This window comes from Clinocottus analis, unplaced genomic scaffold (assembly GCF_023055335.1).
Source record: "Clinocottus analis isolate CAN_PGR_092001 unplaced genomic scaffold, fCliAna1.0.p SCAF_6, whole genome shotgun sequence".
NCBI classification, from domain to species: Eukaryota; Metazoa; Chordata; class Actinopteri; order Perciformes; family Cottidae; genus Clinocottus; species Clinocottus analis.
In genome coordinates this window covers 3783349-3808672 of record NW_027176218.1, presented here as the reverse complement: position 1 = coordinate 3808672, position 25324 = coordinate 3783349, and the positions used below count along the sequence as shown (strand labels likewise).

General features: G+C 44.3%; 2 protein-coding genes across 7 annotated transcripts in view; both read right to left on the bottom strand.

Annotated features, from left to right (window-relative positions):
* Nucleotides 1-11442, bottom strand: part of peak1 (pseudopodium-enriched atypical kinase 1) — a 90646-nt gene extending 79204 nt beyond the window's left edge. For both annotated transcript variants that reach the window (XM_068602850.1, XM_068602851.1), the window contains exon 1: nucleotides 11276-11442. The gene's annotated coding sequence lies outside the window, so the exon portion shown is untranslated. The remainder of the gene's footprint in view (nucleotides 1-11275) is intronic.
* Nucleotides 11443-16511: 5069 nt separating this feature from the next.
* On the bottom strand, nucleotides 16512-24615 carry hmg20a (high mobility group 20A). Of its 5 annotated transcripts, XM_068603768.1 has the most exons (10): nucleotides 24529-24578; nucleotides 23210-23287; nucleotides 22403-22492; nucleotides 22036-22245; nucleotides 20669-20801; nucleotides 20002-20039; nucleotides 18158-18233; nucleotides 17588-17803; nucleotides 17315-17447; nucleotides 16512-17062 (listed from the first exon to the last, which is right to left on the bottom strand). In XM_068603768.1, the coding sequence occupies exons 3-10, from the start codon at nucleotides 22466-22468 to the stop codon at nucleotides 17059-17061; spliced, it is 876 nt and encodes a 291-aa protein (XP_068459869.1). In that variant the 5' UTR covers nucleotides 22469-22492; nucleotides 23210-23287; nucleotides 24529-24578; the 3' UTR covers nucleotides 16512-17058. The 5 variants fall into 5 exon arrangements, with proteins under 5 accessions (XP_068459869.1, XP_068459867.1, XP_068459870.1 ...); XM_068603766.1 differs by lacking the exon at nucleotides 23210-23287 and having other exon boundaries at nucleotides 24529-24615; XM_068603769.1 differs by lacking the exons at nucleotides 23210-23287; nucleotides 24529-24578 and adding an exon at nucleotides 24176-24383.
* Nucleotides 24616-25324: the final 709 nt, after the last annotated feature.

Sequence of the window (25324 nt, the reverse complement as noted above, 5' to 3'; positions counted from 1 at the left end):
TGTTGGACCAAAATGACTGCGACAACCCCGTTTGATTATGGCTCCTTCATGAAGGAAGTCTGATTAATATGCAGGTCCTCCTTCCTGTCATGCTCCTTCACCGAGCCGCGTTGCTGCTTATACAGTAAAAGTAAATTAACTTGTCTCGCTTAACTAGCTGAGATGTAACGGTGGGGGAAAAGTGATAGCTTTTAATTAAAAGTGCTGGTGGATGTAGCGCGAGTATGGGTTATATATATATATATATATATATATATATATATATATATATATATATATATATATATATAGCCGATACGTGTGTGTCTGCTTTTAAACATCGCACAGGTACATACAGTACAGTGTGATTGTAGTCTACTTTAGTGTGTGTGTGTGTGTGTGTGTGTGTGTGTGTGTGTGTGTGTGTGTGTGTGAGTGTGTGTGTGTGTGTGTGTGTGTGTGTGTGTGTGTGTGTGTATGTGTGTGTAATCAGTCGGCCGATACTGATTGAGATTTGATCACGATTTACTCAATAAATACAAAAAAAGGATAGAATTCAAACAAGCAATGGCCTTGTATGGGGAGGGCATGCATTGAAATAAATATGTGATATTCATATTTAAGTCATATTTCAATGACATTAAGTTACATATAGGTAACACACACATTTACATATATAAGTGACAGTGACTTCAAAATAATTCGTCGTTATGAGCTGCTTCATAACTCAACTGTTGTTCTGAATGAAAACAGGATCAATAGATTATTGGCCAATATGTTCAATGCTCTCTTCAGGTAAAGATCACAAAGGCTGACCGGCACATACAGCACAATCCCAAAATCATCCCAAGATGAATGAATATCTGCTGTCTTTATCTCGCAAAACAAGGATTTTTGGATCTTTTACAGCAAATGAACCCGTTTCACATTCGCTAACACAAGCGGGGACATTTCACAAAGTAGGAACTGGTATCATCTGATCTGTTAGAGTCCTCTGCTGCGTGCTCCTCCCACCCAAAGGACCACCCGGCTTTTTTCCGATGCTAAAAGAAACAAAAAACACAAAAAGGGTTTCTTCTGATCTTTGCAGAGTCCCCGTCACGTGTCGGTTGCAGGTGCTCTGCTCGAGCACTCGCCCAGAGGGAAGATGTACCGGGCCTGAGGGGGAGAGGGGGTATGCAAGCCAGAATAAATACATGTGTGTGTGTTCCTGATTTACATACATAAGAATAACAAACAAACTTTCAACATTTTTGACTGCAGCGCCTTCTTGATGTGCAACAGCGGCGGAGAAAAACCAAGGGAAGAACAAAAAGCCCTCATGTTTGAACATCACATTCTCCCTCTGAACTTTGCACCGAGTCCAGACTGAACAGCGGAACTCGTTCTCGTGGTCTTGTTTTGCTCGCCTCGTGCTCGTTGGCTAGTTCGAGCACACAGCCACTGTTCCTGTCAGTCAACGATCCTCTGGATCACAGCGCCTCCAGTTCCTCCGGCTCCTCTCCCTCCCTCTTCCTCTCTCCCTCCCTCCGGAGCTACCGGCTGAATGCCAATATCTGGGCAGGACACCTATTCTGCTATCACAATGGCACGCGCACACGCACACCAGAGTCTCACAAGCAAGCAGTCGGCTCACAAACGGCGAAAAATTCACCGACAGACGCCCGTTTCCTCCTCCTCTCGTCTAACTTTCACGCCATTCTCAGACAGACGCGTCACGCTCGACCAGCCAGAAGACCCCGCCGGCCCGATATAGCTGTGACATGGGCACCGGGTGTGGGCCGGGGTCTTAAGGAGTGGGAGTGTTTGTTTTCCTGCCATTTCATGTGATCCAGACACATCGTGTCACGCACCGAACAACAAACGCTAACACAAGCCGGGATGAAGGGGGCGGGAGGATACTGTTACAGAGATTGGACATGCACTAATATTGATAATGAGATCACAGCATAGAAGTGTGTGTTTGTGTGTGACGGTGGCAGCAGCTAAATCAGGTAATTTGAGATGTGTGCCCGCCCCTCCGCCCCCAATCCCCACTCAGCTGGGTGACTTGGAAATGGGGTGAGTCTGCAGATTTAATTTGAGCAGCGCCAACGGGATTATTTGCGGAAAAGAGTCCTGCCGTGTCGGCCGAGGTCGGGCGCCAGATGTTTGTTTACGGGTGACGAGGCGGCGAGCGTTTGGATGCATTATCGCCGCGCGGCTGCGGCGCGACGAACGCTACGAGGTCCGTTTGCCAGTAAATTCACTTAGATCTCGGTTAGCGTTCGATCGAAAGATCATTTCCTCTCGACGTCAATAGAGAAGCGTCATTTCAAGCTGTGAGTGAGCTCTAATTCAACATTACAATCTGGTCCACTAATAGAAACCCCCTCAGTTGCCGGGTTAATTGATACACTTTGCTAAACCTAATGCATGAATCATGATACAATGCTTCTCTCGTTTAGCCGATGCTCCTCTTGGATATCAATGCAACACAACACAATAAATACATCACAGTTCAACGGCACAACACACTGCACTTTCACGAAGGTCGGACTCATCGCAGGTCTTTTGAACTGTGTTTAAAATGCAACATTTTGAGATTTTACAGTGTTGCCGTCGGGTAACGTTAGTAAATCCAGCTCAACTCTGCAGTTTAACGCAAGAAATATGACGTTAAAATACAGAATGATACTAATACACGTCCTCATGAACACTGAGCAACATTACGGCAGAGTCGAAATACAAATATACAAATGCTTTTGACTTATTGATGTTAATATTTGTGCCAACATTGGCTGACAGTAGGCTGTGCCTATATGACGTAGGAGCTGGGTTCATGTCATTACATTTTCACTCAATGAAACATGGTAGTACAACTGTGATTAGATAGTAGCCGCACGACATTGGCAGTATATATTTCTGTCGGCTACTTCAGTTCAAGACAGCACTTAACACAATGTTCCCAAGAGCTCAAGTCAGTCAAAGCCGAGGCACGGAGGTATTAAAGTAGTCTTGGTTCGTCGTAAAATTAGATTAGAAACTGCCAGGAAAAAAGAAAAAGACAAGGGGTCTCACTGTAGGGGCACGAGATAAAGCGTTGCATTTATAAATGTCACATTTGGATGGAAAGAAGTGAGTCACGACGACCTGGTTTAGCATTCAGAACTGTGGAGAAGAGGGTTTTTTAAACATTCGCAGTTTCAGGAAGAGCCATTTTAAACTGAATTTGCAGAAAAGCGCCACACCCACCGCCCCCCCCCATCCATCTCATCTGTAATTTATGAGATTTATATATTCCACGGAGCTTTGTCAAGATGCAGATTAGGAAACGTACACAGAATATTTAGACTGTAAACCATATAGAATACAGAGTAAAATGTATCCAGCAAACTCACAAACCCACCTCCGAAAACAGACCACTCTCATCCGGAAAAAAGGTGTCAGGCTAACGTTCAGGATAATATTGAGGCATGCGAGCGGCCCCCCATCCAGCCCTGTAATCTCCAACAGCGGACAGAGCTCAGGTAAACAGGCCCAACAAGCAGCAAGGTATGTCTGAGAGATTTCCGCACAACACGCAGCGTGTTATTTTAAGATGCCGGCTGAGTCAACAAGAGTTAGTGAGGTCAGAACTTGGCCAAAAGCAAGTGCTCTGTGCTCTCGACACACATGTGAGCGAGCCAGAAGCGCGTTGGCCTCCACCAACCAATCACAAAGGCTTTGTCCAGACTCAAACAAATACTTGTGTAGATAGATCACCGCAGATTCTTCAATTGAGGGTTATCCGCCTATATATGGGGTTCAAAACTGTTTGTTTTGTTCTCTTAAATCTCTCATCTAAATCTCAGACACGACTGAACCACTGGCATTTCAGAAATGTATTTACAACTTCATTGCAGCCAAGATTTGAGAGACATTTTTAGCTTGTTTGTCTTTATTCACAACGTCTACAGTGCATTTCACGTTATTTGCGATCCATCCACCATAAGATTTAAAAATCGCCAGAAATGCAGAACTGTGGGTTTGTTTGTTTTTTTGCCTCTAAACGAAATTAGAAACCAGATTTATCAATTTTGATCTCCCACCACATTGTCTGGTCTATATTGGACATCTCTCGTTCCGGCCTCGGGATGCAAGTTGTGTTCGTTCTCAGACTGAGGGATGTATTGGGAGCTAGGATTGCAAAAGAAAGAGTCATTTATTCAGGCACAGGTTCCACATTAAATGGTAATAAAGAGAGCACAGATTAATCTGGTGAGTATTCAGAGTAAAATGGTAAAGAATGTTCTCAAAGTTCCTTCAAAGATAAGAAATGTAACGGTAGAAAATTTAGGCCACATGGTCATTATCGCATGACACATTCCTTGCTATTGATTTGGGACTTTTGGGGAACCACAAATATGTGAAAACAGTAGACCAGATACCTTAACTTGATATAGTTTTCGCCACTATGCTGTGACTCAACGGCCACATGTGTCTCCTGTCTTCTAACAAACAAGCATTACATTACAGCTGAGTCATGATAATGTGATGAATAGCCCTGAGCGAAAAGCATTCATTTCTCATAATAATGGACACCTCAATGAGCATTATCCCTCTTAAACCACGGTCATTTGCAAAACATGAAACAATCAAGACCATATATTCTATATGTATTATATTTGTATACGTTTTGCAGTTAAAATCATTACCTGGAACAAAAAAAAAATGTATTCAATAAATATGCCAACGTTAGCCTGTGGTAGTTGAAAGCCAAGGCAATAATACATTTTTTTTTTTTTTAAAAACATATCCCAGATGCTTTAGCTCGGCGGGAGGTTAACTGAGGAAGAAGCTGCACAGCCACCACATCACTCATTATCCCCGTCCTCCCGCTCTGGGAAATAACAGAACATATGAAGCCTGGAATGCAACGCAGCTGGAACGGACCCTTTAAGGAATCTCCAAATGAAGCGTTTGGTTTCGGGGTCAGAGAGTCTACTTGAGGCCAGAGTGAAGCCTTTTGCAGAGCGCGAACCACCGCGCGCGCTCATTTTGTCGAGGCCGTTATAAGTAATACCGTTACGTGAAAAGTTTGAATAAAATGAGTGAGTCGACTTTGCCGATGGGCGAGGCTTCACGATTTCTCTCTTAAAACTGAACCCAAGTGGTGTTAAATCCACGGTCTGCGAGCCAGGGTGAAATCCTTTGGGGTTGGGAGACATTGGAGGTCATTAACATCAAAAAAAATGTCCGAGTGTTCGTTCTCCGGGCCGGCACGTTCTCATCCATTAGGCTCCGCCACCGACGGCCAAAAGCAACAGCCAGTGCAACGTCTGACACGACCCTCATCCATCAGCTATTAAACAGACGTTAACGAGACACCGCAGTGCTTTTTACAAGCGGGGGGGAGACAGGTGAGAGGCCCTGGAAGACGTCAAACAACAAAAAAAAAGGACCTCACATCGCCGCCGGCTGTGGCTCAGCCTTTGTTTCACGGGACCCCACAGGGCGATGGCGACGAGGGTCGGAGCAGCCTCGCCGACATCCACTTGTTTGGAGTTCAAAAAGGAGAGAATATCTGACGCCATTAAATCACAGACTCCGACGGCTTCAGACCATTAAGTCGGTTTTAGGATATGCTGAATGGCTGAACTCTGCCTGCCCCCGCGAGGAGGAGAGACACTTGTAAATCACACGCTTTTGGTGAAAGGACAAAGATTGACAAGGGTTGAGCAGCAGCGTGTAGCATTGAGCCAGCGCTGAGTCAGTAAGGTCACCCTCTGAGATAATGGTGCTCATTTGTATGCACAGCAAAAGGGCTGTTAATGCACTCTAACTTTATTAATGACAAACTGAGAGAAGTGTTTGTTTTTAGACGCCAATGATGATAAACTTGTCTCAAGGCTACATGTGAGCATCCCCGCTGCAGGCTGATGTGCCTTTTGATTCATTTGACAGTTGATATATGCAGCCTCACGAAATAATTACCTCAACTCAGGTAATAGCTCCTTAGACAAGCTCATTTTCAAGGTCAACACCTTGGCTAATAGCTTATCGGCAAAGCCCCATCCTTGAGTTTCCCAGATAATTGCAAAAGTCAACATTCCCTTATGTGAAACAGAAATGTTTTACACTGTTTGCCCTCTTGAAGCACTTGATAGAAAACATAGATTGCAGGGATTAATATGTGCAAATCATCTGCTGAATGAAACTGTTAAGTTGATCAATAATTAATTTCTCCTACAGAGGAGATCCCCAAAAAAACTAAACAAAAACTAACTCCTCATAGTCAACTGTCCACATTTAAAGCAACTCTGGGGATTAAATTCTGCGAATTAAGTGGAAACATGCAAACTACGGGAACAAAACTTTGCACACAAATAGTCACACAGACACACACAGCAGACACACAAGCACGACACACTCAAGGTTGTTGGTGTGACGGCGATGATTGTTCCCGTCTCATCGATCAAACACCCCGACAGGAGGAGATGCCTTCTGGCTTGATATAAAATGACACTGCAATCTGCTCCTCTATCATCCGCCATCTTGCAGCAGGCCACCAATCGAAGACCGATACAAAAAAAAATTAAAAAAATGACTCACATGCCTGATGACACTTGGCTGACCCGGCACAGCACTGGTGACACGTAACAAGCGTCACTTCATCTGATATGATTGTGCATCAATTTAATAATAAAACTTCAGATTCATAAAAAGATAAAAGAAACAGGTCATCAAAACTAAAATCTGCAATCGGTAACCGACCGGATGAGGATCTGAAACATGGTTTAAGACTTCTTTTCTGGAGTCCAGAGGATCACTCTGATTTGTTCTGACATCTCACCACCCGGATGACTCAGGATGGCACTGCACTGGCTTTTTGGTAGGGTGCCATGTTATTGCCTGATAGCTGCAAAACGCGCTCGGTATAAGCCAGGACCTGTAGCTGCCAACACGAATTATATCAAGACTGGAAGAGCCAAAACAAAAACACTCGGTGCAGCTCCAGCTCTGCTGCCCGCGACTGCAGACAGGGCTGAAGTTTGCAGACACGGCTTCCAGCCCAAATTGCACTTTATCAGGCTCCACTGACCTTCTCGAGTGTTTTATTATAAGGGTCAACAGCACGGCCAAATCTTTACCGGTATAAAAGGGGAACGATGTTGTTTTTCACAAAGAATGTGACATTTGGAGATAAAACCACTGGAGCGAGGCGAAAAACTTTATCGGGAGTTGAAGACCTTGCTTCGGAGATGTAAAATAATGTCTGCGTTACGCTGAACTTTGGACCGCGATGCATATTTTCAATCTCTCTAAATATACATTTTGTATTCTTATTCAGCAAGGGCAACATTTCCGGTCGGCTGTCGAGTGTTTCGGAGCAAGATTTCTATTCATATTGATCATTTATTCATGTGTAAAAGGGCCAACCGAGAGCTGGATATTGAAATATATATGAATAGTTTCCTGCCGGAGGCCTCACTTTCACATGAATATGCGATAATCCATTTTTCTCCATGAAGATATTGCTATTTGACTCTCCACAGGTGGGTCAGAGTTCAGATAACGCGACTGAACAGCAGAGGATGTATTTAGTGACTCGTTCAAAGACACTTCAGAGAAGGAGACACGCCAGTCGAGAGGCAGCATTTTCCGACGGTATCACACAGAGAAGTGGTTATTATGGGTCACGAATCACATTTGTATGCTGAGGTCACAGCCTTGAGTGAAGAGATTTGTGAAAAGATATGCACACATATCACTGTAAAAATGAATATAATTTCCAAACTACAATAATACGATTTGCATCTGGTGTGAGTAACACTGCTGCTGGATTACAACTGGCCCTCTCTTTGAGTGTGTGTGTGTGTTTGCTCCCTGACCTCTGGGTCACACCTGTTACCTAGCTCAAGCCCTGGCTCAGGTCAAGAGGCCGTGGGTCATGGTGTCACATGGCACGTCCTTCACAGATCTGTTTGGGAGCCCACATGCACACACACACACACATGCACACTGTCAGCCAAGAAGCGACCCGTTATTCTGCGTTATGAAGGAACAACACGGTTCCTGTGAAGGTTGTAGTTGTCGGACACAGGCCAGAGCTGGCCGATGCTACGCTGAGATCGGCCGGTCTGTGTTTGAGGGGGCGGGGCTGAGAAGAAGGGTACGTTAAAAAAAAAAAAAAAAGCCAGTCGGGAAAACTTGAATGCAAATCGCTGCAGAAAGACTGTGCATAATTCCACGTCTTTGAAGTTGACCAAAGTTTGCACTCATACATAATTCAATAGTTTCCTCTCAAAATACTGTTCTGCCTCAGGAAAACAAACATAAAACAATGCTAACTCAAAATCCAGGGCTTGATATATAAAGAAAAGTACAGATTTAAAAAGCACCCTTATGTACCAACTGTCTTATTCCAGTCAAATCAACTCATAACATGCCTTATTTTAATTCCAAAATGATAACAGCATGTGGTATTAATTTCCCTTCACCATGTTTAAAAGATACAACACAAGCCCATTAAGCTGGTTAGTGCATTGGAACTATTTTATGTTTCTGTTGTACGGAGGCGAACAACCAGAGCGTTCCTGCTTTCTCACTCAAAATTCAAGGGTGCTAATTTGTTTTATTGCTAAGTGGCGTCTGCTTCCTGCGCACATGGACACCTATTTGATGAACAAACAGCGATAAGCTTCAGTTCAGGTGGAGCCATTGATCTCTCCGGCAAACAGAAACAACTTTCATTCCTGTTCACGATGTGAGGGCACCCGATTCCGCTCGTCTCTCTGCACAGTCATTTCATGATAATGCCTGCAGGCCGGTGAGTCATCCACGACCTTCCTGTTCCAACTGAATAAAAAAAAGCGCCTATTGTCATGGAGGGAAAAAAAAAGAAAGAAGGTAATTCATGTCGCATTCACACCGTTGTAATAACACAGATCAATGCAAGAGATGGACGTCTACGAAGGTGAATGAAATACTTGAGACTGTTGAGCATGAAATGTTCTGAGTGTATATCCCTCAACTGTCTGACTTTCCATCTATCAGCCAAAGACAGTGTGACACACACACACACACACACACACACAGATATGTCCTCTTGCAGCCCGGTGAAACAGAAACATCAAGATCGCCACAAAACACACAAAGAATCTCAGGTATGTTCACAATTCAGAAGTGTAGGGAAACAAATATTGGTCCGACGTATTTCAGGGACACTTATCAGAAGGCCAAACATGAAAATCTCTGAAAATCCGACTCCATCACCCCCACCCCACCCCCTCTCCATCCAACCCCCGACCGTCCACCGCGAACAGGGCGAAGAAGCAGCAGCAACAACGGCGGACGCCCGTCTTTGCCGACGCGGTTGGACTCGTGACGAGCGGTAATCCAAACAAGAGCGAGCAAAAACAAGAAACCGAGATCTCATTTATCAACAGCCCCAGTGTGTTTCTGGCTGGGCGGAGGTTTGGAGAGACTTTCACTGGCCTGAACTTGTGACACTGGAACTGGAGAATGTTTCACTTTCACAAACACATTCTTCGCTCAAACAGGAGGGTTTTGTCGTTCTCGTTGTTGCATGAAGAAGAAAACGATTCCGGCAACTAGGATTTGACTGGAATGGATTTTTTGGAGTGCGATGCTGTCGTTTTGTTTATCCTCCCTAACGCTGATCAGACCTTGTCTTTTGAAACTATGGACATGAGCAACATGAAGTCAATTCATTGTTTAGGCTCATCAACTGACACAAAAATGAGTCAGCAACTTATTTCCTATTTGATAACGTTCTTTTATGTTTTAATATTATTGACCGATTCCACTGTTTTCAAATGTAGGAATGTGCTGCTTTTCTTTGAGATACATGATGGCAAATAATCACCTTTTGGGTTTTGAACAAGTTTCCTTACATCCCCGTACTCTCCTCCCCGACTTCAAAACATACATTTCTTCCCAAACCTCTTGTGAACAACGAAAAATAAAATTTTAAACGCCGTTCATGGGCAACCTCCTACAATCCAAAACCTGGAATTGTGTTTTTGATGAGACCACATCTCCTCATCAATCAGACTAACATACGTTACGATTCACTCTAAATAAAAACAAAACCTTCGGCAGCTTGTCTGCCGGATCAAAAACGTCTCCAGACGGCGCAGAACTCACCCGAGACCACAGATCTGTAGAATAACACCTTACCAAAAAAAAACTACAACCTCCGATTTGCTCATTTACACACCTGCAATAAATATTTCAGCTTCTGCCGTCACTTGTCAGAGCTTGCGTGCTTGATCTCTACTTTAGTGGAGAATAAACACAGTGCATATACTGCCATACTGTGTGTGTCCCTTTTGATTTCCAGAGTACGCAATCAGAATCAGCTTTATTGGCCATGAAATTTGATTCTGGTTTCACGTAGCTCTTCGTACATACATACATATCATGTATGTAATGTTGCACACATGCATCTGAAGAGCTCTAAAGTCTTATCTTTAGGGCAATAATGTTGTTTTTTGTTTTTGTAAAAAAAAAAAAAAGAAAAAAAGGACAGCATGTCAGGAACCACACAGGTTGGTGTCCAATGAAAAAGGGTTACACGACAGTGTGACACCCTACACCTGTTACAGGTACATTAGGAGAGGTGGGGGCTGGAGGTGGGGGTGAAATGTCCCTTTTTTAAATCAGTGTGTAGTTGTTGATAGATAACATGGTGCGCGAGCGACCGTGTCCGTTCTGCAAGTCCAAGAGCGGCAACATTGTAGCAACATCTTCGTCTCTTTGCACTCGTCCCTCATCATCATCCTCACTGTGCTGTTCGGGACCGGCTGGAAGCGCTCCCGAGAAACAACAAAATATCTCTCCCACTGGGTCTCCTCTCTGAAACGAGACGTGGTGGTACCTCCACCCCTCCACACCCCCCTCTGTTCGCTCGGGAAGCAGCGGGAAGCTAAACGCCGCCCTGCTGCGCTGCCCCGGTTCGTAAACAGAGAAGTTGCCTTTTGGCGACGAGCTCCTTTTTTTTTTTTTTTAACAAAACCAGGTGTATGCAGAAACTAACTTTTAAAGCAAAGCTCCACACACACACACACACACACGAGCAGCCTCGACCACTTGAACACACCGAGCCCCCCCTTCACACACACACACACACACACACACACACACACACACACCTACACTCCTTGTATTTGAGCACGACATTTCTTCCCCCCGCTATACGAAACTGGAACTTGGCAGCCGAAGGGAACTGACGAGACTTGTGGTTGAGACACTTTCAATTTAGAGGGGAAAGAAAAAAAGAAAGAAAGAAACGTCGCTAACTTTTCCTCACCTTTCAGACGCCGAATATCTCCACGCGGACACGAGCACTTCTTGGCGGCCATAAATCCCGGTTTTGACAACGTCGTCCTCGGCAGGAAGAACAACAAATCCGTGTGTGTGTGTGTTTGTGTGTGTGTTCGTAGCTTAACTCCTGCCACAGTGCCAGTGAGATTTCTCTGCGTGGCTCCCGGTAACAGCCGCTGCAGTTTTTTCCACCAGCCTGCATCGGGCACGAGCGCACTGGGATACTGGGCAGGCCAGGAGAACCGCGTGAACGCGCAATTACAAAGCACAAGCAAACCGCCTCCGCTGTGGAAATCAGGATCCAGAGACGTGCAACGTGTTTGTTCTGCATTTTGTCATAAGAATAAGAATACTGTGAACGTGTGTTTTGTCACTTCATGATGTTTGCAATAACATAACCCAGGAAACGTTTTCTTCTGCAGTTGCTCACAATGTTGTTATTACACTTTTTAATTGGTTGGTTATAATAATAATAACTTTAAACAGGGGAACAAAATAACTGCACAAGAGGACATAAAGAGACAATAAATCGTCATAATCACTGCTTTGAATCTGACTATTTAACTCATTTAAAGTTGCCTTACCTAACTCTTGTGTTATGTCATGTCCAATTAATATATTTAATGTGCATTCATTCAGCTCATGATATTAGCGTTTCACATTTGTCTTCTTTGGGTTCTTAAAAAGGTGATCGGCTCATATAATGTCAAGTATCTTCATACAGATGTTGCCAAGGACTCTGGGTTAGACACGTTTAAGTGTTCATTGCCCAGTTAATTGGGCAACTTTGACTTTAAGTGCAGGTTTTAAGTGCTTGTGCTTTACGTCTCCACCCAACAGCATTAGCATTTTAAAAGCTATTTTGCAGATAAACGTGCACAACACATCAAATGTGCGAGAAATATAAACACAAAAGTCAGTGTAGTGGGTAAAGTTAGCTTCATCATGGCCAGCTATACAGTCTTTAGAATGTGTCAGTAATAACTATAGTATAATAATTCATAATATAAATAACCTGAAACATCATGTAAATAACACCGTGTCCATTCTGACAAGCCTAAATGACAAGTACTCGATGAATAAAGTGCTTTTTTCGCTGATAATACTTTAACTTTAACTGCATTATAGCCCACATCATATAATTACTGTTATATTATTGGGTTGCTTTGTGTTGCTGTGACATTTGTTCATCACATGTTTCTGGAAAGAACAAAACACATTCCCTCATGTTAAATTATGAGACCACACTCCAGAGCAAAAGGGAGTTCAAGTAGTTAATCAAACCATGTTTGTACGGAGAGACAGCTGCCGCCCGAAAGAAACAAACAGATGTGTGCAGCACAAAGCCGCAGTGAGTGTTTGCATTTTATTGAGTTATTGGAAAGCGTTGAGAGCGGTCAGTGTATTATCTCACTGACATCATGCTTCTCATGAGGGATAACGACCTCTGGTGAGGAAATCCCCTCCTCTCATCCTGCCTTCCAGGGCTGTTGTAAATATACAAATCATACTTAAAAGCCAAGTAAATATAAACATAAAAAATATATAAGTACATCTTTAGAACTTGGAGGAAAAAAAAGAGCCTTCGAGGAGAACCTGAAGGCATTTGGGGAGAAGAGGAGGAGGAGCTAAAGAGGCTGACATGTGGGAATGACTCAAGTTTTTTTTTCTTCACATTCCAAGCATTGTTTCCTCCTCCTCCTCCTCCTCCTCCTCCTCCTCCTCCTCCTCCTCCTCCTCCTCCTCCTCCTCCTCCTCCTCTTCCTCCTCCATGCCCCAGTATACAGGGCACTGAGGCCAAGGATTTTCCAGAGCTGGGAGGGATGATGGATCAAGAAAAAGGAAGTATAACTCGCATTTTCCACTTTTTTTTTTTTTTTACTAATTCCCTCATTCTGAAGCTGAATAAATAGTTGGACAGGCATTATATAAACACACTTTTCTGAGTTTAATGCAAGTTGCCTGCATCACCCACCTGCAGGAGAGGGCCATGCTTGTCTTTAGAGATCAGAAGGACTTTTTGCAGGCAGCTTTTTCAAATAACTGGATGATAAATCGATTAAGTAAGTCAATATGCGATCTAATTCAGTCAAAGCATCACATTTGTCACGTTTTTTTGGCTCAATATCCAACAGCTTGAGGAAAAAACCAACATGTTATAACACTGTTATAGCATCACGGTCAGTCTAATCCAAAAGGGTTGCATCAGCATACAAAATCTGAAAAAGTGAAAGAGAGCGTTGTGAGTAAAGGGTCGACTGGATCCGACGGTTGAAGTGACTCACGTCAGCAGCAGAGTTGAACACGAGGACACTGTCACTGATGATGGAGAAAAAAATGAGACAAAAAATACTTCAGGGAAGATGAAACATCCTCCCCCCGCCCCCTCAACGGGAGCTTGAGTCCCAATCTACAGACAAAAAAACTTCTATGTGTTACAGAATAGTTTGCCCGCTGTCGTCCCAACATGCTTTGCTCCGATTGTGCTTCAGAGAAACTCGCGATCTCCTCTTTTCGAGCTGGAGGGATATCGGTCTCCTGTCAAATCCCTTTACTTTCAGAAGAACTCGTTTCCTCCAGACATGTTGGGGCAAACACTGCCATTGAAGCGACATTTGGGAGATATTATATCAGAAGATGGGTTAAGTCTTTTTTTTTCGATATCAAGTGTCTGTCCCGCTTCAGTACCGTGACGTAATATCTGACCTTAATGTCCCGGAAAGGAAAAACAGACGATGCCTCAGAGGGCATAACGAGCCCGGTCGGTCGGTGGCAACCTTTTATCTGGAGGGACTTCACAGATTGGGACGCGCGGATTAAAGGCCACAAACTTTATCAAGTGAACTGACCTTTCCATCAGGGGTTTCCAAAAAAGCTTGTCGCCTTAAATTCTGGTGAGCTCCGGAAATCTCTCGGGTCCTGTTTGGGGGAAACTCAAGTGAGACATCACACAGACTGAACGCTGGGTCTGTTTGAAGAGGAACGCTCAGATGATACAGTATGAATTTGAATAATAGATGATCCAAATGGTTTCCAAATGGTACCGAAGAAGTACACGGAAAAGTGTCAGTGTGGACAGTCGAGTCCCCGGCTCAGACTCTCTGAAGGCATTACTCTATTGATCAAAAATAAGAGGGGATTTTATTTTTGGTCTTCAGAAAACGTACAAAAATAAATCCCTGTGTTGTCTTACTGATGGTAAAGCACGTTTCCATAAATAGCCCACGCAATCAAGACAAAGCCGGCCCCTGACTAGCAGGAGGTGGCTCATTTTGACCGTATAAGTGCGTGTGATGGTGCTCACTCAAACCGTTCTAGACATCGAGGCCGCTGAGCGCCAACTTCAGCGCATGACGCCTGAGTCATCCCCTCCGCTCTGAGTCACTCCCTCCACTGCTCTGGTCCAGGATGATCTGGGCTCCTCTCTCTCTCTCTCTCTCTCTCTCTCTCTCTCTCTCTCTCTCCACGGGGCAGGAAGCCAGGGCCAAGGATGCAGACCTGGCCCGTGCTGAGGTGGGCCTTTCCACAGGTCTATCATGAGGGCACCACGAAGGGAGCGGGGGCGGGGCATACAGCCACACCGCCTCCGACACTTCTGTCACGTTTTAAAGAGACGGATTAGCTGCTTGAAGCTGGGTGAAAGAGGTCAAAGTCAAGACTAAAACTCAAGGTAAAACAGGATAATAAGGTATGAGATAATACTCTTCATCATTTATCCCCCTCCTCCCCCCCCTTCTCCTCCTTTCCGTGTTGTTTTTTCACAGCTTTGGGGCAACATCAAAGCAAAGAAATCAAATAAAAGACGCTGTAGCTAAGCTCGTTATACAAATGAGCTTTGGGGTCGACTACACACACACACACACACACACACACACCAAGCGGTTAGCATGTGAAAGATGATGATCCCAGCAAGTAGAAGGTAAACAACTCTAATAAGGTGGAGCGTGTCTCACACGGTCACAGAGGAACGTCCTCCAGCTCATCCAGCAGCCCCCGGAGGAGCCGTTTTACATTTAGCTGTAGCAACCGCTACGGCGAGGTGGCGGGGATCATCCGCACGCTGTCGTTTGGTTTTTACTCTTTTTCCTTTTGATTGTAAAAGTATATTAGGACCAAAGCAAGCCGGCATTTGATCAGCTTCCAGGTTGTAAAATGTCAAACGTTCATAACAAACTGTAAAATTGCCAAAGTCCTCTCCGCGCCGCATCACTTGGCTCTGATGATCTCGACCTTTGACCTTTGCACCGCGCACACAAACCACGAACACGGGTCCACGACAATGTGTGTGTGTGTGTGTGTGTATATATATATTACGTATCATAGGAGTCAGCGATTGTGTGCACGCTCTCCTGTGGGAACTGAACATCTGTTCGGGACATTGTCGGCTTGAGCACATGCAGCCATTGTGGACAGGAAGTCTCAGCTGGCAAAGAAGGAAACAGGAAGGGCTCATAATATCGTAGTCCCAAAAAAAAAAAAAAAAATACAGTACCGCGTTAGTAACTTTTGCATTTCCCCCCGCCCCTCCCTCCAAGATAATTGGCCAGCTGATGATTAAACAAACAGGAGAATTCATGTTTAATTTCCCAAATAAATCGGATTTATGGAAGTCACTTAAGGCCGTTTTATTCCCCGTTTAAGGCTACGAGTGGGAAAATCCTCTCACTACTTACAGTAGGTTATTGTTTCTCAAAGCTGTGAACAAGCCACAGAGTGCAAAGTCATTTGGGTCTCTCTCTCTCTCTCTCTCTCTCTGTCTCTCTTTCTCTACTGACTCCACCGATCCAAATCCTCTTGACTCCACATCGACTGGAAGTAAATGGGCTTCGGCGCTGACAAAGCGCTTTTCCACACAGTGACGTATTGCAGCAGATTGGCCTTCCGAGTTGTTTTTGAGACAGTCGCCTTCAAAACCGGGCTGTTTCAAAAAAATGAAGAAAAAAAAAGTCAATCGTTCTCTCCGTTTGATAAAAGAGGAATGCAGCATTTCGTTCAGCGAAGAGTTAAACCAGCTTTGATGTATATATGGAACATTTTAGACACGCCATCAAAGATCTTTTTTAAAAACACATGACTGTCGTTGTTATGTAATGTAGACAAACTTTGAGAGTTTCTGAATAAGATTTAAAGAAATCTATTCCTGTAATGATGCCGATTGATTTTCATTTCAGAGCGATCGTATTCCCAGCGCGTCGTGAACCGATCCAGACAAACCCACAGCGCAAATGTAAATACGTTTATTGAAAACAGAAACAATTTTTTTCACACAGGAACAAAAAAACAAACAATAAATGGCACATGTTTTTCTTCAACAGAGTATGAAAAAAAAAAAAAAAGAAAGTCTGCTAAACAGAACTCCTGGACGAAGTGAACACAAACCAACAGACACAGTTTTCTTTCATCGGAAAAACCATCTTTGATAACGCTTTAGGAAGCGTCGTGGAAGCATCTCGCTATAAATGGACAGCGAAGACAGAACAGGAGCAAACGAGTGACATCGAACTCTTTCGTGTTCTACCATTTGAGTGTTTTACTAAACAAACTACAGCTATATTTAAGTGAGAACAGAGGAGGTTTTTTTTTTAATGTAAAACAATAATAAATAAATATGAGACGCTACATCACCTTCGCAGGAGTAACAAAAGATGCTTTTTTTAAAATCAAATAGGGACGACAGACCGATGGGGAAGATTCACCGGCGAAGGCGCAGACTCCGCCGACCGGCGCCGGGACTCTCCATCCGTCAAAAATGGGTGGGACTCGCTCCAATTATCTGGGGCGAAAGCAACGACAGCAGAAGACACGCTCATCATTCACTCACAGCTGAAACAATTAAAGAAGCTCTAAGAACAGCTAATAAATGGACCTCGAGGCGAAACGGTCCGTCTTTTCGACTAATTGATTCGAGTCAGACTTTTTTTAAAAAAGGCCTCCTTGTGTAACGAGACAATGAATCAAAAAAAAATAAAATAGGTCATCAGATGAATCGATGGCGGTACAATCGTCCGGTCGCCGCGGCGCTCACCTGTCCAAGCGGTTGACCACGTCCCTCACAGTGTTGATGAGATGCTCGTTATCCTGGGGGCTTCCGACGATGATGCTGTGGAGCTTCTTCATGTAGGAGTCGATGCTGTCGAGCGTGGGCGTCTCTCCGCTGGCTGCGGGCGCAAAGAGTACGGAAGAAGAAGAAGAAGAAGAAGAAGAAGAAACCATCACTCATAGCTCAACAGGTGAAAACAGCTGAGGGGGGTGAAAACAAAACTCCTTGGTTTGAATCCAGGTGTGCGTTGGTTCTCACCTGGCAGCGGCACGCTGGAGAAGCTGGAGGTGAGCGCCTGGCGCAGCGTCTCCAGGTGTTGGTGCAGCAGCCCGTTGCGTCCCCTCTCCTGCATCACGTCGCCCTCCAGCCGCTCCACCGCCCCGCGCATGCTCTCCACGTGCTTCTGCAGCGCCGCGTTGCGCTCCTCGTACTCCATGTTGGTCTTACGCAGCTGCCGCATCTCCGCTTCGCGGGCTGTTGAGGGGAGACACACACACACACACACACAGTGAGAGATAAAAATTAAAACGACGGCCGATAAAGAAGGAGGGGTCTGAGGAGACGACGCAGCGGTTTGGTGCCATCATTAATTTTTTATTCGCTTCCGAGGAGGCGCGTTATTTTAAAGCTCAGGGCGCCGCCGAGTTCGGGCAGGAACTTGCGGCGACTATTCTGGGACGGCGGAGCACTATAAAACAATGTTCTCTTGGAGGTAGCTGAGGAGTGCGTTTAGAAAACACTTAGAGAAAGCGAGGTTTTAAAAAAAAGCACCGGCTGCCAAAGTATTTTGCAGTGTTCAAGCTCTTTTTCATTTATTTATTTTTTTACCTTTGCTGTGATTGAGAAACTCCTCGGTGAAGATCGGGATGTCGAACACGGTCCGGTCCTTCCCTTCTGCATCCTTCTGTTGACAGCAAAGAGGGAAGGAAGATGAGCTGAACAGAGGAAACATGTGGATGACGGCGAGAGAGCCGGGCCATTTATCGAGCCGCGGCGGGGAAGGTGGGCGGGTAATTGATTTCATACCTGGCCGCCGGGGAAATACAGTGATACGGATGAAGAAATGAGGGGGAGGAGTAATCTCATCAACAGTGCTGCTCAGAAATCAAAAGGCCCCTGGAATGATTTGCAATAAAACAAAAAAAACTGTGCACAATATATGGTGCGGGGTTCTCACTCTCCCTCTGAAAACGATGCCTCATCCTTCCTCTTTTCTTGAAAGAATGAGATTTGACGCAGAGCTTTAAATCTAGAGGTCCTCCCACGGGGATGCTGATTCCAGTGAAAGTCACCTTGACCCCGTAAACCCCTTTAGGGGAGTACGCTATCGGGCTCAAACCTCTTAATCACATGCAGGAGTTCATAAAAAAATCAATTACACACTTAGCAGGAGCCAAGTGTTTGGATTATGAGCAGGAACACAGCAGCGTTAGCGGATTAATGCAGCTTTAGCGATGCAACAATAAGCATTTATAAAAAAATAGCACGAACGGACTGCAGTCGTGATGACACAAACTCACAGTGAAGGAAACGTTATTGCACAGGTTCGCTTTTGAGATAACGTCTCTGAAAGTCGATCCTCGTGGGTAAAGCATATCACACAGATATTTTGAGGACGCTGTCCGTTTGAGGTATTTGATTGTCTGTTTTTGAGGCATCCTGGCCGGGCGCCATGTTCTTTTTTTTCCTGACGGTTTTGTCAGACGCTCGGTGTCTTTTTATTCCCTTCGCTCGCTTTGAAAGCCAGCAGTGAGAGGATCAGCCGATTGGTGAAGCTGAAATCTATATATATATAACACTTCCTCGTTGTTACGAGAATATTCATTGACAGCACCAACGTGTCGCTACATTCCTGCTGCGACCATGTGAAGAGGTGTGAAAGATGTCGTGCTTTCAAAGCGAGCGACGGGAATCTGTCAAGCGTTTTGTTTCTGTCCACCACCGCCTTTGTTTTGGGTCGGCTTGGTGGCAACAAATAGCGTTAACCCGTTAAAATACTGTGGAACCAATCTTGTGTTTATTGGATGTATTTGTTCAGCAAAGTCTTGGGAAAGAAATGTATATCTGCAAAAAAAAAAATCACTTTGAAAAAGGTATTTGGTTCGTAACTATGAACAACCAGCGTGATATGAGCCAGATTCCCCAAAAATGCCTCCTGGAGCGGTCAATAAGACACCTTTTTGGAAAGATTAGGACCTAACCAATCAAAATCTGCAACAAAAAACACAATAAAACAAAGCCTTGGCCTGTTAGGAATGAGTTTCAGTCAAAAAAACTGTTGTTCGGTTCAAAAATGGAAAAATTCCATATTTTAAGCCAAAATAGTGTCTGAATGGGGCATGCTGGGACTTAAAATGGGAGCGGGAGGATTTTTGCACACGTTTTCAAAAGGTTAAAGTTGATTGATTCAGGAAATGTGTTGCTTTGTGGCACGCTTTATAAAATCACGTACTCGTTATCTTTGGGCTTTGGGCCCACACCTCTGGGTTAGACAGATATACTATTATCACAGATATGACTTCAGAAATATTAATTCATGGCAGTGTTTCACCGAGTACATCGTCATGCGCCAAATTTGGTCGGCGTCGGCCAAAGCCGTAACTTCATCACGTCACCAAACGTGATATTTACCTCTCGGGGGAAACGATTATTGGCAGGAAAGAGTTACTGACCTCGTGAAGAGCCTCGTTGGCTACCTGGTGCCCAACATCTGGAAAGGAAGGAAAGAAGAAAGAGAAAGAAAAAAAGAAAGAGCACAGCAGATGATTCACGTTTCCTCTGGCGCAACGGGCCTTTAGCAGAACTGATAGAGTGAAAGCAATAAAATCATAAATATATATATATATATATATATACACACATACATAAAAATCTCTTGTGAGTCGACTGAAATGAGGCAGAGCGGTTGATGTCGTCAACATTTCCGATACCCAGACTGAGGCAACAGCGGAGCGCGAGATAATGCGGACCATGTGTCGTGTGAGCACGGCGACGGCTCCCCGGACTCACGCTGAACCTGAACTATTACGAGCTGGAAACGTTTCCCCTCTTTCCCTTTTGCCACGTTTCCATTGACTGAGCATGAAAAGCAAAAAATGGTGCCGAATCGTGGGATCGATCAAAACTCTGCAGTTAAACGCTGCGGGAGGTTTTAGTGTGGCAAATGGGAAAAAAAAGGGCTGCACAATTCAACGGACCGCTGGTTGCATCGTGTCATCGCAGATTCGTGTTGGTGTTGATCGGCCCTGTTCAAATCTCAGCAAACATCTGAAGTATTTTGACTTAAACAGCAGCGGCCTAGTAGCTGGATCTGAATCTGATCTTCCGGCTGGCTCTCACCTCCCCGGTGCCGCTTGCCTTTCTGCTTCTCCTGGACCTTCCGGGTGAAATGTTTGTAGGCCTCCGTCTTCTGGTACTTCTCCAGCTCGCGCATGTAGCGCTCCTTGTCTCGCTCCGCCTCCTCCAAGTACCTCTAAGAGAGAGAGAGAGAGAGAGAAAAAAAGGTGAGATCGAGGTGGAGGGCGAAGGAGGATCGTGGGTGAGATGGCACGGCGAGTGGGAGTCATTATTTGTAATCGAGTTAAGTTCCCCGTCGAAAAAAAAAGACAAAATAAAATCTGTAATTGTCCAATTTACGTAACCGGCATTCGCTCGAGGCTCGTAATGGGATCTTGTCATATCATTAGTTTGTGAATTAGAGGAAACACGAGATGAACCGTCTTCATGCAAAGACCTGATCCCGGGATGCCGGCGTATCGGACTCGGCTTTGAACTCAACAAGCGAGATACAAATCAGAAGCAAAGCTCTCTGGGCTGAAGCCCGACTTTGGATTTAAAAACAAAACATGTCCAGATTTCTCAGATCTTCTCTGGAAAGAAACGAAAAGAAAGAAAAAAAACTTTGAATATTAGCAGCTGGGCTCGAGGGGCTTTACCAACTTGTTCAATGAAATACACGCTGAATAACTTTAACTTTTAAAAGGTCACCAGTTTCTAAAAGACAGAATTGAAATACTAATTATCATCATATAAATAGGACTTATTTTGTAGTGTGCAAAAAAAATAAATATTTTTTTTGTAAATGAACCACCTTGTTGATAGAAAAGTTAGTGGATTTTCTTCCAAAATGGACGGTCCAGTGGTTCCCTATTCTTGCACTACTTAGGGATGTCCCGATCAAGTTCTTGATCTGAGTCATCCAATACATGGCACACTTCAAGTACATTAAACTTACTAAATAAATCAATCCAAAGTGTATGTTTGGTAATTGAATAGCTCTGAAAAATGCATGAAGGAAAGAACTGCCCACATCCAAACTGTTCTATAATGTCTTTTTGTTGTTGGTGTATATAAGTATATCACAGCAAACCCACTCACATCTAATCTTGTTGGCCTTGTCCCTGTCTCGCTCTCTTGAAAAGTGATTTAATGCCTCCTTTGCCGGATATACATGAATTAACTTTACTGTATTGTATCTTCGGCGCGGATTACATAAATAAATTGGCTTCATGCCCGTGGTGTTTCTGTGTCACTTCCAACATCCAGTGTTGTTGTAGTTGAGATTGGATTGCGACATCCCCTGCACTAATCCACATGAATGGAAGCTTTTTCGCAGGCGATCTTAAGCAGAGCGGCACACGAACTGATAAAAAAAACTTTGATTTTTACGGCCGTTCGCTCGGTGTGAAATCTCTTCCTCGACCCACCTGCTTCTCCTCGGGGGGCAGCTTGCTCCACTCGTTGCCCAGCATCCTGGTGATCTCTGGAAAGGGCACGTCTGGACGCTCGGCCCGTAGCTGCTCCCGCCTGTCGTTCATGAAGCGGACGTAGCCCGTCAGGGGGGCTTTGGGTGCGTTGCTATCCTTCATCGGCTTCTTCCTCTTCCTCCCCTTGGTCCAGCTGCCACGTCGGGGCTTCTGCGAAGATTAACGGGAAAAAAAAAAGATATGTTTTTGAAGGTTCAGGTAGAACCCCTCCAGCCCCCGCCTTCTCCCTCCCATCGGGACATTCTTGGAGTTTGAATGGGAAAAACTGAAAAATATGTCACCTGATATCTGCGGGTTGAGCTCTTACCTCATCTCCATTTCTCTGGCTGTTGTTGTCGGCATTGGTTCCTGGAGAGCCCGTCTGCTCCTCCATGACTTCTCTGACCGCGGGGGAGATCTAGAGGAAAACAAGAGGGAGGGTGTTGGAATAGGAAAACGTCTCAAACCTGGTATTGATATAGGATCTGGAAGGGTGAGTGGTTAGGTAAGTTGAAGCCTGTGCTGTCTGGGGGAGCGGGATCAAAGCAAAATGGGGGCACATATTGCTGCCCTGGTGAAGATGGGTTAAGCATGTTTTCAGCCAGAGTTGGACCGAGGCGTTGTCGCCAGGGATGCTGCCCCGGCCAGGAAATAGAGCGCAGACTGTTCCCTCTGCAATGTTATCGCCTTGTTCAGCAAACACCCCCCACACCCACCGGTATTGGCTCCAAACCTCCTCTTGGCTGGCCCCATTTCCTCTAATAGAAATGTCTCGATGCTATCAATCATTATTGAGCAAGTGAAGGGGCAGAAAAATAACAGCAATCACAGTCGTAAAGACGCTAATTTGGCCTATTTTTAACAGGAGAAAGTAGTGTGGTGGAACTGCCTCTTAATCAGATACAAGAGAATGGCACATGCTCACTGGGAGAACAATCTGTTTTTTAAACTAAACTTCTGGTTGAACTTTAAAGTAAATATACAGTCAAAAATAACATTTACATCTCAGCTTGAAATTACAATATTTTTGACAATAATCAAAAGAAATTAAAAAAGCATGCCGACAAAAGAGTACTTGTGGGTTAACCGCCCAGGTTTAGTTCTAAAAATAGAGACAACATCCTTGTGTCTTAACCTCACGACCTCTTCTAAATCACAACGTGGGAAGTGAGTCTCTGCATCCTGGATGCGGTTTCTGCTCCCTGCCAGAGTTCTGTGGGAAAAGCTCATGCAGGAATTAGCTGGTTTTCCCCCACCCCCACAAAAAATACCCTTTAGGGAAGAGAATATGTTTGCTTTCTACAGCAAAGCAGAGGTTTTCCTACAAACACTGCTATGAAGCCTTGAGACAACTTTTAACGCCTAGCTCTAAATGCTCACGTCACAGATAACTAGTCACCCGTACCGTGACGCTTCGTTGAGCCAGCCTCAGAAAACAAGTCTAGCTGTGAAATAAAAACTTAAAACACTCACAATAAAAAACACACACTATAGTATTTCCGGTGTTTTGCTTTCCAACCCCTAACAAATAAAAAACTATGCCACAGCGCCATCTGCCGGGTGAAAGTGCACAATGCAGGATTCAATCATCAATGGCATCGATTTTTTTTTTACCTGGACAACACAATGTTCCCGACCATTGTTTCATAGTTTAACATATTCACAGTGGCGTTATATGTTGACACTAAAACAACAACTTAAAACAGCTTTGTGTCTTTATTTTGGGAAACTATGTGACGAACGTTAATGTGTTTTATAGCAATTAAAACCAGTCGATTTCAAAATAGGAAACCCTTAATAGTCCTCACTAAAAAAGAACCAAGTACTGCTAAACCAAGTGTTTTTCTTCTTTAGTTAACAACCTCGGAAAACAGATATTAAATAGCACTAAATATCCAAATGGGTGATAGCGTTCATCGTTCTTTGTTGGTTGTAACATGTACTAACGCTGCATAACGCTCCTGTGTGCTCGCAACACAGGCCACTGAGTGGACACAAACACATGTAAAGTACCAACTTGTATGTGACATTAAATGGACTTTAAAACAACGAGACGTCAATGCAATCCATCATTCCCACTGTACCGACCAGCTGGCGTCACCTTTACACGAGCTAACGTCAACTATAACAGCTGCGGTGTCTCCAGCTGCGCGGACGACTGCTTTATGGCCGCTGAATGTTGTGCTGTTCACGGTTAAAAATTAATAAATCAAAAGGCACATTTAAGTTATCGTTATTAGAAACAACGGTCGAGCGCGAGCATATTCGAAGAAGAAAAAAAACGAAGTGCCAAGCTAGCTGGCTAGCTAGCTAGCGCTATAGCACTCAGCTAGCAGGCTGCGGGCTAGCCGACGTTCCGCTTCAGTTGGCGTCACGTCGTCAATGTGCGATTTTAAACGTCACAAAGTTCAACATTTAACGTGCATTCAGTGAAACAGTCGAGCGAAAACTAACCTCAGGTCACGTAATCCGTAGCTGCACCTTTACTAATGATTTTCCTAATCAAAACAATAGCTACAGCAGCGACTCCATAGAACGAGGCCACACAGACAAGCACACATGTAGCGAGGGTGGCGTTTACACTTCGCCCTGCAAAAAACTACAATAATAACTCTGTCTATTACTTTATGTATGTTTTTTTATAATATTGTATCGGATATGAGTCTGTGCTTTGTTGGAGATGGGGGTAATTACAAAAGATATACAATGAGAAACGTAATATGTTGCCTATTACTGCCTGGCTTCTGATTCGGCCTCTATAAAAAATATTAAAGCTATTTCAACGTGATGTGCTTTCAAACGTGAATAGGAACTGACACGAAGAAAGTCCAAATTAATGTAATTACTATGTGTGAACTGGTCATTACAGAAAACTGCTCTACACATTCTAACTCTGTGGCCTCCCGTCGGTCACCGTTTTCTTCATGTACAAACGCCAATACGTCTTTAGGGCGCTGTCGCCCCCTACCGCGGGGTCTGCGCATTGCACCTCTTAAATTCATTAATTTCAGAGATGGTTCTCTCGGGAAATTTCGAGCTTTTATTTGTCAAACGTATGAAGTAGGCTACGCATCAGTGCTCGTATGAAGCATTAAACCTACGAGAGAAGGAACTCTTTCATCTGATTCAGACGCACTGTGTAATAAAATCCGAGGGTCAGAGCTGGCAAGCCTTCAACCTTTTTATTGTTGTTGTTGTTGTTTGTCGGGCATTCCTTCAAGCCTATGTTGCAGGTGCAACTTGAAATACT

What these genes read in the sequence shown, in the direction of transcription:
- hmg20a (XM_068603766.1), bottom strand. Translation starts at nt 22,468, where the DNA reads ATGGAGGAGCAGACGGGCTCTCCAGGAACCAATGCCGACAACAACAGC. An exon ending in TGCCCCCCGAGGAGAAGCAG is followed by an intron (nt 20,802 to 22,035) that starts GTGGGTCGAGGA and finishes TCTCTCTCTTAG; the next exon opens with AGGTACTTGGAGGAGGCGGA. An exon ending in GTTTCTCAATCACAGCAAAG is followed by an intron (nt 17,804 to 18,157) that starts GTAAAAAAATAA and finishes TCCCCTCAACAG; the next exon opens with CCCGCGAAGCGGAGATGCGG.